The 17825-nt window shown below is 40.5% G+C and overlaps 1 protein-coding gene across 9 annotated transcripts in view; it reads left to right on the top strand.

The window, feature by feature from the left end:
* Window positions 1–17825, top strand: part of LOC121389916 (multiple epidermal growth factor-like domains protein 6) — a 222743-nt gene that overhangs the window by 26481 nt on the left and 178437 nt on the right. For all 9 annotated transcript variants that reach the window (XM_041521583.1, XM_041521581.1, XM_041521579.1 and 6 more), the window contains exons 2-3: window positions 447–584; window positions 14346–14452. In XM_041521583.1, coding sequence (XP_041377517.1) covers window positions 447–584; window positions 14346–14452 — 245 coding nt within the window. The remainder of the gene's footprint in view (window positions 1–446; window positions 585–14345; window positions 14453–17825) is intronic.

Here is a 17825-nt window from a genome sequence, read left to right as displayed (position 1 = left end):
CGCCGTTATTTATTTCTGAGCCGATTAATTTGTAAATTGCACACAAAACATTGTATTTGTTTGTTATTTCCAAAACAATTTTGATGTTCTTCTTGCGTCAAACCAAACTGAAGTTATTTACAAAAAAACATTTTATAGAATAATGGGACGCGCCAAAAATAATTTAGTGGCTGATTGGGGCTGCTTAGCACTATGCATATCAAGGGCAGATAAGTATGTTTCTAATAGAGGCTATAGATTTTCATCCATTTAGGGAAGGGGTTGGAATTTTATTTTCTTTAAATATATTTTGAGGATATTGGAAATAACGCAAATGCAGTTTGAAAAGTTGCCACTGGATAAACCCAATGGCGGCCCTTTATCTTTCGGGAGGATGATGATAAACAAATCTAGTATTTACTTTCTGTTTCGTTTTATGAATATTTAATTGTGTGTTGTTGTTTCAGGCCTAACGTGTGTCCCTATCAAGATATCCAGATGGTTCTAGTCCGAGTGCCCTGTAGACAGCCGTTTACCCGATTAGTCAAAGTGTGGAAGCCCAATTGTGGATACACCCATAACTGGTGTGTTGGATACGAACGGAGGTTAGTAGTAGTACCGTTTCTTTATTTGCTTAGGTTAGCATTAGTTAATGTTTCTGGGTCGGATCTAGCACCGTCGGCAGAGCGCTCTCTAGGGGTGCAATGTGTCGCAGAATCGGGTTTTATCCCGTCCCAACCTGTGAAACAAGACTGATGTATCAAATGCCATGACATATACTGTTTTGTCTATCTTTTATCTATCTATATTATGAATTTAATGGCAAATGGGGCAGGATTTAGCTCAGTCGGTTTAGTGCTAGCGTGAAGTGCTTGCGTCGCAGGATCGATCCACCTCGATGGATCCATTAAACGAATTGCTTTTTTCTCGTTCCAAAAGCCGTGGTATGTGCTTTGCTGTCTGTGGGAAAGTGCATATAAAAGATCCCTTGCTGCATTAGGAAAAATGTAGCGGGTTTCCTCTGATGACTACGTTTCAGAACTACTAAATGTTTGACATCCAATAGAAGAAGAAGTTTGTTTTGTTTATCAACACCACTAGAGCACATTAATTTATTAATCATCGGCTATTGGATGTCAAACATTTGTTAATTTTCACATATAATCTTAGAGAGAAAAACCGCTACATTTCTCCATATGCACCACTCCACAGTCATGGTGCACTGGCTGGAAAGAGAAATAGCCCAATGGGCCTTCCGACGGGGATCGATCCCAAACTGACCACGCATCAAGCGAGCGCTTTACCAGTGGGCTACGTCCCGCCCCCGACATCCAATAGCCGATGATTAATAAATCAATGTGCTCTAGAGGTGTCGTCAAACATAACATGCTTTAACTTTTAACATCCAGTAGTTATATATTATTTGTATGGAAAATGTTAGGTACGTACCTAGGAAACTAGGGTAACGACTTTAATGGAAAACTCTGTCTACAGTGCACGACACGCGAATCGGGTCACCAAGACTCCACGGTTTCCAGCTGAGACAATCGGAATGTGTTTGTATCCAGATACCAGAGCACGTACATGTAATAGTCACTGTGATAGAGGTTATTACAATATGGCTACTCTTAATAATGTGTTGTTATGGGGACTCACTTATGTGCTTTCAGTCAATCAAAAAAAGTAAGAATGTTAAGATAATATTGGCCACAGTTTATTTCATGCAATAATAAATACCGAAATGAACAAAGTATTTTAAAGCATATTAAAAAACTCCGTTTTCAACAGCTATTATTAATGTGATGTAAATTATCAGATGGCTAACTTGAAACTGGTAAATAAAACAAACTCTAATGTTTTGCACGAAAAGAAGAAGGAAATGTTTTTATTTAACGACGCACTTAACACATTTTATTTACGGTTATATGTCGTCAGACATATGGTTAAGGACCACACAGATACTGAGATAGGAAACCCACTGTCGCCACTTCATGGGCTACTCTTTTCGATTAGCAGCAAGGGATCTTTAATATGCACCATTCCACAGACATGATAGTACATACCACATACTTTGTTACACCAGTTGTGGAGCACTGGCTGGAACGAGAAATAGCCCAATGGGTCCACCGACGGGGATCGATCCCAAACCGACCGCACATCAAGTGAACGCTTTACCACTGGGCTAAGTCCCGCCCCGTTTTGCACGAAAGTGACTTTCATAATTAATATGCAGTTTCCCACAAATGACTCGGCACATACTACTAGTATATTTCCATCTTGGATATAATATACAGTTTGTGGAACTTTGGTTAGAACGGGAAATCCACCGAGAAGATAGATCGGACGACCTATTGTATCCCAGGCGACCGCTCGGCCACTGTTGTTTAACGCCACAACTAGAGCACAGTGTTTATTTAATCCTCGGCTATTCTATTCAATTCAATTCGTTTATTAACTTTGATGTAAAACATTTGGCAGTCTTCAGAGAAAATCTGCTACTATTGTGATTAGCAGCCTTTTATATGCCATTTTTCACAGGTATGGCAGCACATACCACGGCTTTTGATGTAACGATCATGGAGCACTGGTTGGAATGGGAAAAACCCAATGGGTCCACCGAGGAGGTTCAGTTTTACGAGGAATCTGTTCAGGCGACCGCTCTACCTACTGAACTAAATCCCGTCCCTTCACTGGTACATGCAAGAAAATAAATTCAAATGGAAATAAAAACAATTAAAGAAAACGAAGTATAAGCAGAAAAAAGAGACACAAACCATTAGGTCTAGCATTATAATGTAACCTGAACAAACAAATGGCATAACAATTTTCGTTTGCTTTAGCCTTACAGTTTACAAAACCAAACGATAAAGCCATCTAGACTGACATCAAACACAGGCATTTGCAGACTTCAAACAAAGAGACCTTACCCGGCCACCCGGCCACTTGTCTTGAGAGAGTTGTTAGAAAGTCAAGTGAGGCAAATTAAGCTGGATGGACCCTGGGTAAATGTCACATGATTAGCTAAATAAACACAGGTGTCGATTGCACTGAAATATATAACGCCAGTTTTGGTGTACAATACTTCGGGCTCGCCAACGCACTTAGTGGATGGAATATTTTAATCTTTATATACTACTTGCAGAATATCTTCAATATCAACCATGCGAGCGGGACGTAGCCCAAAGGTAAAACGCTCGCCCGATGCGGTCTAGGATCGACCCCTGTCGGTGGGCCCATTGGGCTATTTCTCGTTCCAGTCGGTGTTTCACATATACCACTACTATGTGATATACATGTATGGAATGCTGCACATTAAATATCCCTTGCTGCTAATCAGAAAGACTAGCCCATTATCTGTGTGGTCCTTAACCATATGCCAGACGCCTTATAACCGTAATTAAAATGTTGTCGTTAAATAAAAGAAATTCTTCAATATCAACCCTGATAAATAACCACGGCAATTCAGAGAGAGAGAGAGAGAGAGAGAGAGAGAGAGAGAGAGAGAGAGAGAGAGAGAGAGAGAGAGAGAGAGAGAGAGCAGAGAGAGGAGAGAGAGGGGGTAGAGAGAGATAGGAAGACACACACGCACAGAGAGAGAGAGAGAGAGAGAGAGAGAGAGAGAGAGAGAGAGAGAGAGAGAGAGAGAGAGAGAGAGAGAGAGAGAGAGAGAGAGAGAGAGTATCTATATCACATCGAGAAACGAAAAGAGTACTGGGTTAAGCGGGAACTCGGCCAACGGATCAACACACGGGTGTCGATCCCATGACCTAGCACACTTCAGCCAGAAGCTGCACCACTTTGCTACATCATTGATAAAATTGTACAGACTAGTTGACAGGCGCGTCAATTAACACTCACTTTACGTCTAAGTCCAATCATAATTTATCAATCATAGGCAAAATGAATCGTAAGTTACGTAATGGTTATCGCACCTTGATGCGTGAAACAGACCCAGCCGTACAGAAATAAACCTCTTCACCACTTCTTCAGTTGTGGCGAGGACGGATTTAAAACCAAGGATAACAGTTACGCAGTAAATCGGTTTGTAGTCTCCGAGTATGACATTGATAGATTTGGGGGGAAAAGCAGGTGGGAAAAAAGCAGCAAAAAAAGAAAGAAAAAAGGCAGCAATTCGTTTTTCATGAGGTAAAGATGTCAAGGTCAAATACTTTTTGGAAGCTTCCAACAATTTATTTTTAAAAGAAAGAAAGAAAGAAAGAAAGAAATGTTTTATTTAACGACGCACTCAACACATTTTATTTACGGTTATATGGCGTCAGACATATAGTTAAGGACCACACAGATTTTGAAAGGAAACCCGCTGTCGCCACTTCATGGGCTACTCTTTCCGATTAGCAGCAAGGGATGTTTATTTACGCTTCCCACAGGCAGGATAGCACAAACCATGGCCTTTGTTGAACCAGTTATGGATCACTGGTCGGTGGAAATGGTTTACACCTACCCATTGAGCCTTGCGGAGCACTCACTCAGGGTTTGGAGTCGGTATTTGGATTAAAAATCCCATGCCTCGACTGGGATCCGAACCCAGTACCTACCAGCCTGTTGACCGATGGCCTAACCACTACGCCACCGAGGCCGGTTTATTTTTGAAGTTCTTTCCTATATAAGTGTTTGATAGATTTAAAAACACCAATAAAAAATCCCACAAAAAAAAAATCAGAAGAAGAAAAAAACAGCAACTAGTTTTTCATGAGATAAAGATCTCAAGGTCTAATTGTTTTTTTGAAGCTTTCAACAATTTATTTTTGAAGTTCATTCCTAAACAAGACTGGTTACTGTTGAAAATGAGGAATGTTGATGATGCATGTAAACTACACTTTTAAAAGGGGATTTTGTTCAGTAGTTAAAGTAAGTTAAACATTTCAAGGACACCACTAGAGCACATTGATTAATTAATCATCGGCTAGTGGATGCCAAACATTTGGTAATTCTAGCTCGTAGTCATCAAAGTAAACCCGGTACATTTTTCTTAATGCAGCAAGCACTTTCACACAGTCAGGAAAGCACATACCATGACCTTTGACCAGTTCTGGTAAATATGTACTTATTATAATTTGCTGTTTATATTATAAAGTTTATAAGTTGTATAACTTAAAGCAATAAAGAACTTGAACTTGGATGGAACGAGAGAGAGAGAGAGAGAGAGAGAGAGAGAGAGAGAGAGAGAGAGAGAGAGAGAGAGAGAGAGAGAGAGACAATCAGTTGAATGAATCCACTGAGGTTGTTCGATCCTGCGACGCAAGCACCTCAGGCGAGCATTCAACCGACTGAGCTAAAACCCGCTCCAGTTGTTAAAACCCTAGTTAGAACAAAATACCTGTTATAGAATTGCATTTCAAACGTATCAGTTAACTACTAAACACTAAAACCAGTGTGTAAACTCGACTATTCTATACACCGTGCAATGCAGTTCACAATAAACACTGTTTTAAAGTGTACCTTAAATTACCTCAAGACTAGGGCGGTGTCACGATGACACATGACATATTAAATATTTAAAACGAATTTAAAGGTGTAGTGTCATCAGTTTCATGTGCTAACTGTTCATCTTTGTGGAGAAAATCTTGTACATTTAACGTTTCATTGAAAACAATGGTGACTTGACAGAACAGAACAGAACAGAACAGAACAGAACAGAATCAATATTAACTGATGCGCCTGTCAACTTGTTTGTACATTATCAATGACGTAGCAAACTAAAGTAGTGAAGTGTTTGGCTGAAGTGTGCTAAGTCATGGGATCGACACCCGTCAGTAGATCTGTTAGCCGAGTTTACTTCCCGCTATAACCAGTACTTCTTTTATTGATGGATGCGATGTAGCTCAGTGGTAGAGCGCCAGCCCGATGATTGAACGGTGATAGAAGATTTAAATTTTTAAAAAGAAGTTTGTTTTGTTTAACGACACCACTAGAGCGCAGACATTTATTAATCATCGTCTGTTGGATGTCAAACATTTGGTAACTGACATAATTTTAGGAAACCTGCTCAATTTTGTCTGTAGTAGCAAGAGATCTTTTATAAAGTTAAAACGTTTGTTCTGCATAACGACACCACTAGAGCGCAGTCATTTATTAAGCATCGTCTGTTGGATGTCAAACATTTGCTCATTTTGACACAGTCATAGAGAGGAAACCCGGAACATATTTCCATTAGTAGCAAGATATCTTTTATATGCACCATCCCACAGACAGGGTAACACATACGACGACCTTTGATATATCAGTCGTGTTACACTGGCTGGGACGAGAAATAGACCAATGGGCCCACCGACGAAGATCGATCCTAGACCAACCGCGCATCAGGCGTGCGCTTTACCACTGAGCTACGTCCCGCCCCATTTAAATATATAACTAACTTCCACGGATCTGGACAATTCGTAAATACTGAGGGTAGGGCCGTAGCTAAGGGGGGGGGGGGGGGGCAAGGGAGGCAGTTGCCCCCAGAAGAAAAATCCGGGAAAAAATTATAGAAACTTAAAGAAAATTCTCCTCTTAACCGTTTAAGGATTTTTAGACGATTAACTACTCAGTTGCCCCCCCGCCCGCCCCCCCCCCCCCCCCAACCAAAAATCCTAGCTACGGCCCTGAAGGGTGAATCCAGACTAAAATATAGGCCTACTGAGATAGACATAATGTGATATACTGGACCTCCGCATTGACAACATACATGTCAAATTTGGGGATAGGATATATAGACAGAAAATAGGAATCCCCATGGGTATCAACCGTGCTACGCTAATCGCCCATTTGTTTCTCTATGCTTTATGAATCAGAATGTCTCACTAATCTGGTTAAATCAAAACAAAGGAATCTGGCTAAAACTTTTATCCGCTATATTGATGATCTTATATCATTCAATAAAAGCAGGATTACAGATTATCTTCCATTGATTTACCAACAAGAGGTAGAAATAAAAGAAACACCCGAAGGTATTGAATCAGTTTTCTACCTCGATCTGTGTATATAGAGATTCAAAGCGACACTGGTCTCCAAACTAAGCTGTATGACAAAAGGAATGATTTCAATTTTCCAATAATCAATATTCCCTTTGTTATATCTGTTCCAGCTTTTGGTGTGTACATATCACAGATTGTAAGACACCTTAGGGCGTGCTCATTGTATGCAGATTTCAAACAATGCCATACAATTTTGGCACAGAATTTCTTCCATCAGGGTTATGATGTCCAGTGACTCCCGAGGACATTAAAAGAAAACAACCGTTTTTTGGTACATATTTGGAGGCTAGATCTTCTAAATACGATGCACCACTGACCCAAATGATGGCTGATACTATTCCATATTTTGAACTTGTGCATACATTTTTTCATCGCTGACAGCTGTGGTGGCAGTACACATAAAGGGTGCCACCGGTGGGGCAGGACATGCTCATCTTTCGTGAACACCTGACGTAAGTTTAGTCAACCGCTTGTTGCTAACGTTCGCAAGACTGATTTTTTTTTGACGCTACACAGTAAACCGAATTACCACTTCTGGAACCAATCAAACAGTTCGCGAACGTTAGCGAAACATTTGCTGGTTGAATTTGGGGCTGATATCATCACTGTTGTGACAATGATTCATGAGTGCATATCATCAAAGTTGTAGTTATTCTAACGAGCTGTGTGCTGTGCTATTTTTGATTTAGTAAGCTAGTCTGATAGTGGCAGTCCTCTTTGTGACGGTGCAGGAGGGATGAAATATCCAGTAAAGGATCTCCTATTCCTGTGCTTTTACTCCGTAGATATTTCCCCGTGAAACTTTGACACGGAAACCTACGATTTAATGCGAGGCAATGAGAGGTATGTTCAGTAGGGCGAACGATCGCAGATACTCGCTAGACTGGTTGTGCACCTAATGTCAGATGATAAAGGAAAATAGTACCAGTCAGACTGTTCGCGAGCGCTCTGTTTCCTGAGCACAACGCGCCACTGAAGTAAGTGAAGTAATTACATCTGTACTTCGTTACCAACAGTGGCATACATATCTATCTTGGTTTATGACGTGGGAAACAGAGGGAAAGCGGCGAGGCTAGGGACATAAACGAACCCCCACTTCTCCCCTTGCGTGCGAAAGTGACTGGGACGTGAACGAAGCATTACCCGTCTCTGTGAAAGGTAAAGGCAATTTGCCCTCAACGGCGATACGTCAAGCGATAGGGGGCGCTGCTGTCAAGATAGCAGCAACATGCAATGCACTGTCGACAGATTTCTGATTGGCTGATTTATGATTGAGTATAACAGAATACACCACTGCAGTTTTCTCTCCTTTCTCTCTCCCCCTATACCGCCCTATCCCCCCTCTCTCCCTATCGATATCTGCCTCTCTCCCTCTCTTTCCCTCTCTCACTCACTCACTCTCTCTCTCTCTCTCTCTCTCTCTCTCTCTCTCTCTCTCTCTCTCTCTCTCTCTCTCCTCTCTCTCCCTCTCCCCTCCCTCCCCTCTCTCTCTCTCCTCATCTCTCTCTCTCTCTCCTCTCTCTCTCTCTCTCTCTCTCTCTCTCTCTCTCTCTCTCTCTCTCTCTCTCTCTCTCTCTCTCTCTCTCTCTCTCTCTCTCTCGTCGTTCCAGCCAGTGTTCCACGACTGGCCGTAGTATGTGCTGCTGTTCTGTTTATAGGATGGTGAATAAGACGGAACGTGGTAACTTCGGACTTTGGTAACTTCGGCCTGGTAACTTCGGACCCGAGTAATCTCGGCCCCAGGTAATTTCGGACCGGTAATCTCGGCCTCTGTATTAATGAAAGCAACTTATATCTGGGTTATAAGCAAACGAAAGTTTGTTGTTAAACAATCTGATATTATTATTTCAAGATGAGTTTGTTATTTAATTAAACATTATTATATATTCATTGTACATTTTGTTGTGTATTAGTTAATTAACTTTTAAACATTTATTCTGCTCATACCCCGTCCCCTTCTTACTATGGTTTGATTTGGTAGGTGTTCCGGACTCAGTATCCGTACAAATAATGATGTTGAAGGGTGGCACAACAGACTAAATAAACGTGATCGCCCACATATGCCATTTTATATGCTGATTAGCCTGCTATTCGAAGAGGCCAGATTGGTACCCTTGCAAGTTCGATTGGTGAGCGAGTCAAAACTGAAACGTCACCAAGAAAACAAATACCGAGATCTTCAAAGAAAAATCTTTAAGTACTGGGGAGAATATGTGGAAGGCACACGTAGTGCGCTGCAGCTTCTACGTTCATATTCCAAATTAAATGGACCCGTCCGGTAGAATGAGATATGTGGTCTACAATTCTCTGACATCTGCGAACTTTCAGTTTACTTTTAGAAACTGTATGCCTAGATTACTGATTAATAAAAATAGTGCTTAATCGTTTACATAATATTTGATGTTATCACAAATTGTTTTAGTTTATTGATGTAAGCATATAAATTTAAAAAAACCGCAACATTTATTTATTCAGGATTTTACTTTTACGTTTGGAATATATATATATATATATATATATATATATATATATATATATATATATATATATATATATATATATATGTATATGTATATGTATATGTATATGTATATATATATATATATAGTTGGTTAGTATATATTTTATATTCACGATGCGTAAAGTATGTTGATAATTGTCCCTCAGATATATCTAGAGTATGTACTATTAAACTGGTAAAAACAAAATATTTTAAAATGTTTAGAAAATAAAGATATATATGAAATTGAAACTTCTTGTTTTATTTACTAGAAATAAAATATATGTACAACTGGGTATATGTCCCATACTTTTGGAGAAATATGCGTATTGAAATGAACGTTTGAACTGCATATGCAATAAAATGAAAAAACGTATTTCATTTCAACTATTTTCGTGCTTATATTCAATTACGGTTCAATCACATTTGTTATAGCACACACCTCAGTGGTTAATTGTTAGTAGATATATGTTATTGAGAGTGTTAATGAGAAAAAAGGAGGATGTAGTGGCCTTACATCTACCCGTTGTGCCCTTGTGTCACTCTGGGCTGGAACCGGTACCGAGATGCGAACCCTGTACCTGTCATCCTTGTAAGACCGACGTTTGCTTAGACACTGCGCCGCCGAGACCAGTAGAAAAATGTCATCGGAATTCCTCTTAACTAAGCCGATGGGGTCCGAGATTACTCGGGTCCGAAGTTACCAGGCCGAAGTTACCAAAGTCCGAAGTTACCCCTATTCAATAAGACTATATCAAAATGTTCAAATGTTTAACACCCTATAGCCAATCATTAATACATCAATGTGTTCTAGTGGTGTCGTTAAACAAAACAAACTTTAAACTATTTCAACCACTGAAACTGCATTCCGATCCGACAAAAAGACTCCCAAGAATCCGAGTGACGTGTTCAGGGGAAATGACACCAGCAAGTGCTGCAATAAAGCGGGGATCCATTTCAAAGACGCGATGTCTGTTTCTACAGCTGTGAGCGCGTGTTATCGCGGAAATGCTTTCATTAATGGAGACAGCCAGGAAATGAAACACCACAGTGTACTTTACCTCCACAGCCAATGCTAATATTTACAAGCACAGTACAGTTCGCTATCGGTATATTAAAACAGAAATGTTCTGGTATCACAGAAATGCAGTGACACATCTGATGCGATCATACCACGATGTCCATATAGTTCCATTGAAATTAGTGCCCCATTTCTTAGGTTTATTTCTTGAAAAACCTCTCTCCCCCTTCCCTATCTGTTTTTCCCTGTTATTCAATCTATATATAACAGTCTCTATAGCTCTCTCTCTTTGTCTGACTCTCTCTCTCTCTCTCTCTCTCTCTCTCTCTCTCTCTCTCTCTCTCTCTCTCTCTCTCTCTCTCTCTCCCCCTCTCTGTCTCTGACCCTCTCTGCGTCTCTGTGTCTGTCTGTCTGTCTGTCTGTCTGTCTGTCTCTCTCTCTCTCTCTCTCTCTCTCTCTCTCTCTCTCTCTCTCTCTCTCTCTCTCTCTCTCTCTCTCTCTCTCTCTCCCAACTAATCATATTAGACACCAAATAACCATATCTTAAAAATATTCTGAAGTAAATAAACATCTTCGACCTGTCCTTCCTTTCTTTACGTTTCGCAAGAACCCACGTAATAATTAACAAACGGTGTAGGTACCGACGTAGCGTCTACTAACATGTCGGTTAGAATCACAACAAACAAAACATTTTGTTAAAAATGGCCACCCAGTGTTGCAATAATGACGATGTTATCAGCTGGGTGCTAGTACTTTCATTCAAGTCGTGTTCGGTGTGACACGATACACTAAGCAATAACAAACAGATACAATCGGACTCACACTTCGGATTCAAGAGGCAGGACGTAGCCCAGTGGTAAAGCGTTCGCTTGATGCACGGTCGGTCTAGGAACGATCCCCGTCGGTGGATCCATTGGGCTGTTTCTCGTTCCAGCCAGTTCTTCACAACTGGTGTAACAAAGGCCGTGGTATATACTATCCTGTCTGTGGGATGGTGCATATAAAAAGATCCCTTGCTGTTAATCGAAAAGAGTAGCCCATGAAATGGCGACAGCGGGTTTCCTCTCTCAATATCTGTGTGGAACTTAACAATATGTCCGACGCCATATAACCGTAAATAAAATGTGGTGAGTGTGTCGTTAAATAAACCATTTCCTTCCTTCCTTCATCACTTCAGATTCAAGGGGCGGGACTAGCCCACTGGGTTATTTCTCGTGGCAGCCAGTGCTCCACAACTGGTGTAACAAAGGCCGTGGTATGTACTATCATGTCTGTGGTATGTCCGACGCCACATAACCGTAAATGAAATGTGTTGAGTGCGTCGTTAAATAAAACATTTCCTTCCACTTCGGATTCAACGATTTATACTGCGTTCTTTAGAGATATATATTTGTTTGATGTAGAGCACTCGCCAATGATTTGACTGGTACACGTTGTTGACATCGATTTAATTTCTTGTTGACGATTCAGAATTTAGCTGAGTCAGCTTAGTGTCCCGGATTCTTGTGTTGTAAGATCGAACCTCCTTTGTGAGCCCATTCTTTAATGAGTTTCGACGGGCCTCGGCGGGGTAGTGGTCAAGGCATCAGACATAAGGCTGGTAGCTACTGGGTTTGCAGCCCGATACCGGCTCCCATCCAGAACGAATTTTAACGACTCAATGGGTAGGCGACACCCTCTTCCCTCTCACCACTACATCCTCTTCTCTCTCACTAACAACTCACCACTAACCCACTGTCCTGGACAGACAGCACAGATAGCCGAGGTGTGTGTGTGCCCAGACAGCGTGCTTGAACCTTCATTGGGTATAAGCACGAACATAAATATAAATGAAAATAATTAGTTTTTGTTCCGTCCGAACCAGTGCCCTACAACTAGTATATTAAAGGCCGCACAGGGCCGTACCCTGATCAAAATCCTAGGGTGGGTGGGCACTACTTTTTATAAACAAATGAAACACTATACAAATTAAACCCTGAGATGTGTATGCTATGTTCTGGAGTAAACAAACAAACAAAAAGACAAAAAAGGTGAGATTCTCTCGCCCCCCCCCCCCCCCTGCCCACCAGAGGGTACGGCCCTGCCGTAGTATGTATTGTTCTATGTGAAAAAATTGCACACTGTAATGATTTCATTGGTTCCTGAAAAAAAAAAGTAATATTATTTATGGGTTTTTTAAAGCCAAAAAAACCCAAAACAACCTCGAGCGCTTCGTACAACGTCATGGAGCGCTCGCATCATTTGAACGTGTAAGACTCTTTGGGTGGTTTGTGTAACCTAAACGGATGTGATCTATTCCCACCCACTGCAACAAAAGATGGTTAATGTGTATATCTGCATGGGAGTAATTAAAGGGCATTTTATTTGTGACGGAAAACACTGTCTCGTTGTGCGATATAGATCTCTAAGTTTAACCAACCGTGGGTGATAAATGAACGCAGATTTGTGATATGTGGTTGCACAGAATTTGAACACTACAGGCCTGTAGGAACGATATCTGTGGTGGTGGTGGGTCACCATCTCTAGTAGGGTGATCACAGTCTATAGTGTGTGTGCGTGTGTGTGTGCGTGTGTGTGTGCGTGCGTGTGTGTGTGTGTGTGTATGTGTGTGTGCGTGTGTGTGTGTGTATGTGTGTGTGTGTGTATGTGTGTGTGTGTGTGTGCGTGTGTGTGCGCGTGTGTGTGTGTGTGCGTGCGTGCGTGCGTGCATGCGTGTGTGTGTGTGTGTGTGTGTGTGTGCGTGCGTGCGTGCGTGTGTGTGTGTATGTGTGCGTGTGTGTGCGTGTATGTGTGCGTGTGTGTGCGTGTGTGTGTGTGTGTGCGTGTGTGTGCGTGTGTGTGTGTGTGTGTGTGTGTGTGCAGGGCGTGGGTTTTGGGGAGGAGTTTTATCCTTATTTATATAAAGCTGGACAAAAGAACACGTACATTTTCGTCATGAAGCATGCGTGTGTGTGTGTGTGTTTGTGTGGTGATGGTGGTGGTGGTGTATGCGTGTGTGTGTGTGTGTGTGTGCGCGCGTGTGTGTGTGTGTTTAGGAGGCCTTCGCCCCTCCCCTGTTCCTATGGGCTTTCACCCCTCTCCCTTAACATGGTGTCCACCTGTAATTGTTTCACTCTAAATAGGATGCACCCCTTTTAAACGATGCACCACTTCTGAAAGAATTGTACTGCTATTTAAATACGATGTGCCATTTTAAACGTTGTCCCCCCTCCGTCGAATACCATATGCCCCTTTTAAACGCTGCACCCCCTTCTCTACAAATCTCACTACTATCTAAATACTATAGTCATTTTAAACGCCCCACCCCACCTTCTGAATAGCACATGCCACTTTTAAATGATGTACCCTTTCTGTAAGAATCGCATCTGTCTCTAAATATAACGGTTTCTTTTGAAACATTGCACCCCGTCTAATCCAGATACACTGTGTTTACCCTTTTAAAACGTTACACTGATTCCCTAGAAAGACCATGCATCCGACACTGAAACTAATAGTAAATATTGTACAACAAAATATATATATTAAAAATTGTTTTGTTTAATGACACCACTAGAGCACATTGATTTATTAATCATCGGCTATTGGATGTCAAACATTTGTTAATTTTGACATATAGTTTTAGAGAGGAAACCCGCTATATTTTTTCCATTAGTAACAAGGGATCTTTTATATGCACCACCCCACAGACAGGATAGCATATACTACGGCCTTTGATAAATCAGTTTCGGTGAACTGGCTGGAGTGAGAAATAGCCTAATGGGTCCACCGACGGGGATCGATCCTAGACCGACCACGCTTTGCCACTGGGCTACGTCCCGCCCCTCAACAAAATGTCAGCTATATTTTTATTTTTACTATTTACTTTCAGGACTCATTACTATACTACTTACCGTGAACGCTACCAACCGAGGTACACGACCAAGTACCGCTGCTGTCACGGATGGCAACAACTAGGTCACGAGGGCTGCATGTACAGTAAGTACAGAGTTATCTTTCCTTTAATACTCGAGTTATTCCCCTTTCATTTTAATTGCACTTTTAATATTCATATTTTTATTAAGAAAAAGGAAAAACACAACAAAAGAAAACAAAAACATTACAGAACGAACAAATGAACGAACGAATTTACCAACCAACCAACCAACCAACCAACCAACAAGCCATCCAACCATCCAACCATCCATCCAACCAACCAACCAACCAACATAAACAAATCGGCCACAATGTAACAAAATTTAACTTTATAATAATTAATAAAATTTATATAGCGTATCATATTCAATGTAATTGAACATATATAGTGTTTCATAAAATGTAATGAGACACAATAAATCGATAACGTCTTTTGCATACAGATATTTACCGATATCTATATCCCGATATCAGTGGGATCATCGGTAGTAATTCATCAGTACCAATATGGATACAAACATATAATACTAATTTGATACACGTCTACGCGTTCTCTTCAGTATGTGTGGCTGGAATAAATCCCTAAATTCGGGAAAAACCGATAGAGATATTCGTGCAAAATAAGCCGACCTGAAACCTTTTTACCATGTTTTTCCATCATTCTATCTACGACAGTAGATGTAATTAATGCCTGTAACAATGCCCAGTGATTCATTGCAACTCTACATAGCTGTTTGGCAGTAATGATAATACGATGTGGTGATGTCTGTAGGATGATGCATATAAAAGATCCCTTACTGCTGATTGAATAAAGTAGCTTGTATGGAGTGGCGTCAGTAGGCTTCCTCTCTCAATATCTGTGTGATCCTTAAACACATGCCTGACGTCATATAACCGTTATCTATAATCAGGCCCCGTGCTTATAAACCTTAAAGTCTAGACTTTAATAACGCCATTCAAATAGCATTACGTTAACGGCATGGCAACGCCATTCAAATAGCATTACGTTAAAGTCTGGACTTTATTAAAGTCTAGACTTTAAGTTTTATAAACACGGGCCCTGTTGCTTGCGTCGTTAAATAACAATAATATTTTTTTTTTTTAAAGGGAAAACCCCCACACAATAACACCTCCACACCAAAAACACTTTCGACTAAAAGTTATTTACAGCCGTTACACTTGTAGCTAACTTACGCGTCACAGACACATGAACGTCAGGTTAACTATACGTTACAATCTAATCAATTTCCATCGAGTAGTTTTTCATTGGATGCATGACATTGGTGACCTGGTCATCACCTAGTAGCAGCCAATCGTATGTCTTGAAATTGTTACCACACGTACGTGTGTAAACAGGGTATGTGTTGTCATAAATAACACATGGTGTTCTCACCAACGGGTGTGTAAGAAAAACATAAGCAATTCAACGTATTTGACTTATAACGAATGCAACTTTCGTTTTAACATCCACGCAAAAACATTTGAGATAAACGCGGGTAAAAGCTTATGATTTATATTAGCATTCCTAAGAATTAAAACTTGTGGATATACATGCTTCTGGAATACTGTCTCAAATAAGATATAAATACAATTTCGAGCCTAAGATCACCTTAAGTGCATTGCTACCTTAAGCACTTAAAGGTAGGGTCAACTCAAACAAGAGCCTTATGTGTTGGAAAGATGCATACCCGGACCACCAACACATACTGACACTTTAGCAAATGAAAAACGCGTAATGTTAGAGTTAATAAAAAAACATGATTATTCCTGCTAACTGGGGGCAGCCATTTTGTTTCGTTTTTGTGACGTCCGGTAGGATAGCTTGGGGCGAAGTAACGTCAGCTCCTGACCATCTCCTTTATGTACAGTGTAAACAAAAGCAGTAATTTTCGACAAGGCGCTTCTCTTTGATCAACCTGACTTGTAAAACAGCATAAATGACGTAATATTATAATAAACTATTTAACTAAATATATTTCAAGTTGCATTAACGGAACAAAATGGGGTTATAGTATTTTTCTCTCTTAAATAATCCAAAGGAAAAATGTACAAAATTAGGCCTATTGATATGCTACGTTGGAGCAAAACCGACAACCCACAATACCCAAGTGATAATTTTCTTTTCTTTGGGACTACGTAATTGGTCAGTTCTGTGCTTTTAGATGGAAAAGTCTACTTAATCAATAGTTTTACAGAACTATTTACAGTAATAAACCATGTCCATTACAATTTTAGGGGCGACAGGTAATATTCCACAATACCGGTATGTATTTTTGTGTCTAGACAGCGTCAATTAATTGGCTCGTCTGGTTACCAATCAAATACACACCTGCCAATCAAGAATCACAGGTAGAAGCAACTAAACAGCATAGACCAATTAACTAAGAAAACACCATATGTATCATTTCAGTACGTAGGTTAATGCATGGGCAAAACATTGTTAATTGTTTCGACTTGTTGTGCAGTCACTTTGACAATGGTATTTTATTTTGTATTGAAAACTAATATATATAGTGCTGGATATACTTATTGCTGGCTTACTGGGATGTGTATTATTACAGAACATTGCAATGTATGACTATTTATCATCCCGCAAAAACAAGGTAGATTGTGTTTCTCTAGTTCTAAGGCTCATTCCTGACGTTACACGTTAAGTATTACGTAACCACCATCTCGCCAGAGGACGTACTCACTGAGATGGTACAAAATGGCTGCGCCCGTTATATATAATAGCCGTCACATTTAACCGTTTTATTAATTAACTATACGAGTATACGTGTTGATATTAAGCAATAATGTGCATTATATATATGCATACCAGGCCAAATGCCTTAATTGACCTCTCCTTTAAGGTGATTTAGTACTAAGATCGCTTCGTAAAACGGGGCCTATGCCTACGTTCAATTAGCCGTTTATCGCTAAACGTTTGCAAACTATTTTCCCTGGTTCCCGAAGTGGTTATTCGGTTTAATGTGTAGCGTTTAAAAAGAAAAGACCCCCCCCCCCCCCCCCCACACACACACACAAATAGCACACAAAAAAGAGTTAGCGACAAACATCTTGCTGAACGTACCCCTAGCGTTAGTGTAAAACATAATAAAAAGAGATTTCCCGATATTGTCCCTTTAACAACAACAGCAAAGACGGGACGGTCTCGTCATGGTCTCTTTAAAGCTACGGTTATTACATTTACAGAGCCCTGCTCAGGGAAGCGTATCGGCGGGTATGCGAGCTATGTACGTATGTAGATCGGGCAGGTAAATAAACTGACGTGAATGGATGAAAATGCAAAAAGCTTGTGTCGGCCCGGACACCTGAGTTTAGGTTAAAACATGGCTTCTGTCATAGCGAGACGAAAAACAAGAAACTTTTTTCTTTTTTTTCTTTTTTAACATGCTGAGACGACAGTGATATTGAGCTACGTTCGAATTAAATC

Source organism: Gigantopelta aegis, chromosome 15 (genome assembly GCF_016097555.1).
Source record: "Gigantopelta aegis isolate Gae_Host chromosome 15, Gae_host_genome, whole genome shotgun sequence".
In the NCBI taxonomy this organism is placed as follows: Eukaryota; Metazoa; Mollusca; class Gastropoda; order Neomphalida; family Peltospiridae; genus Gigantopelta; species Gigantopelta aegis.
This window is presented reverse-complemented; position numbering and strand designations above follow the sequence as displayed.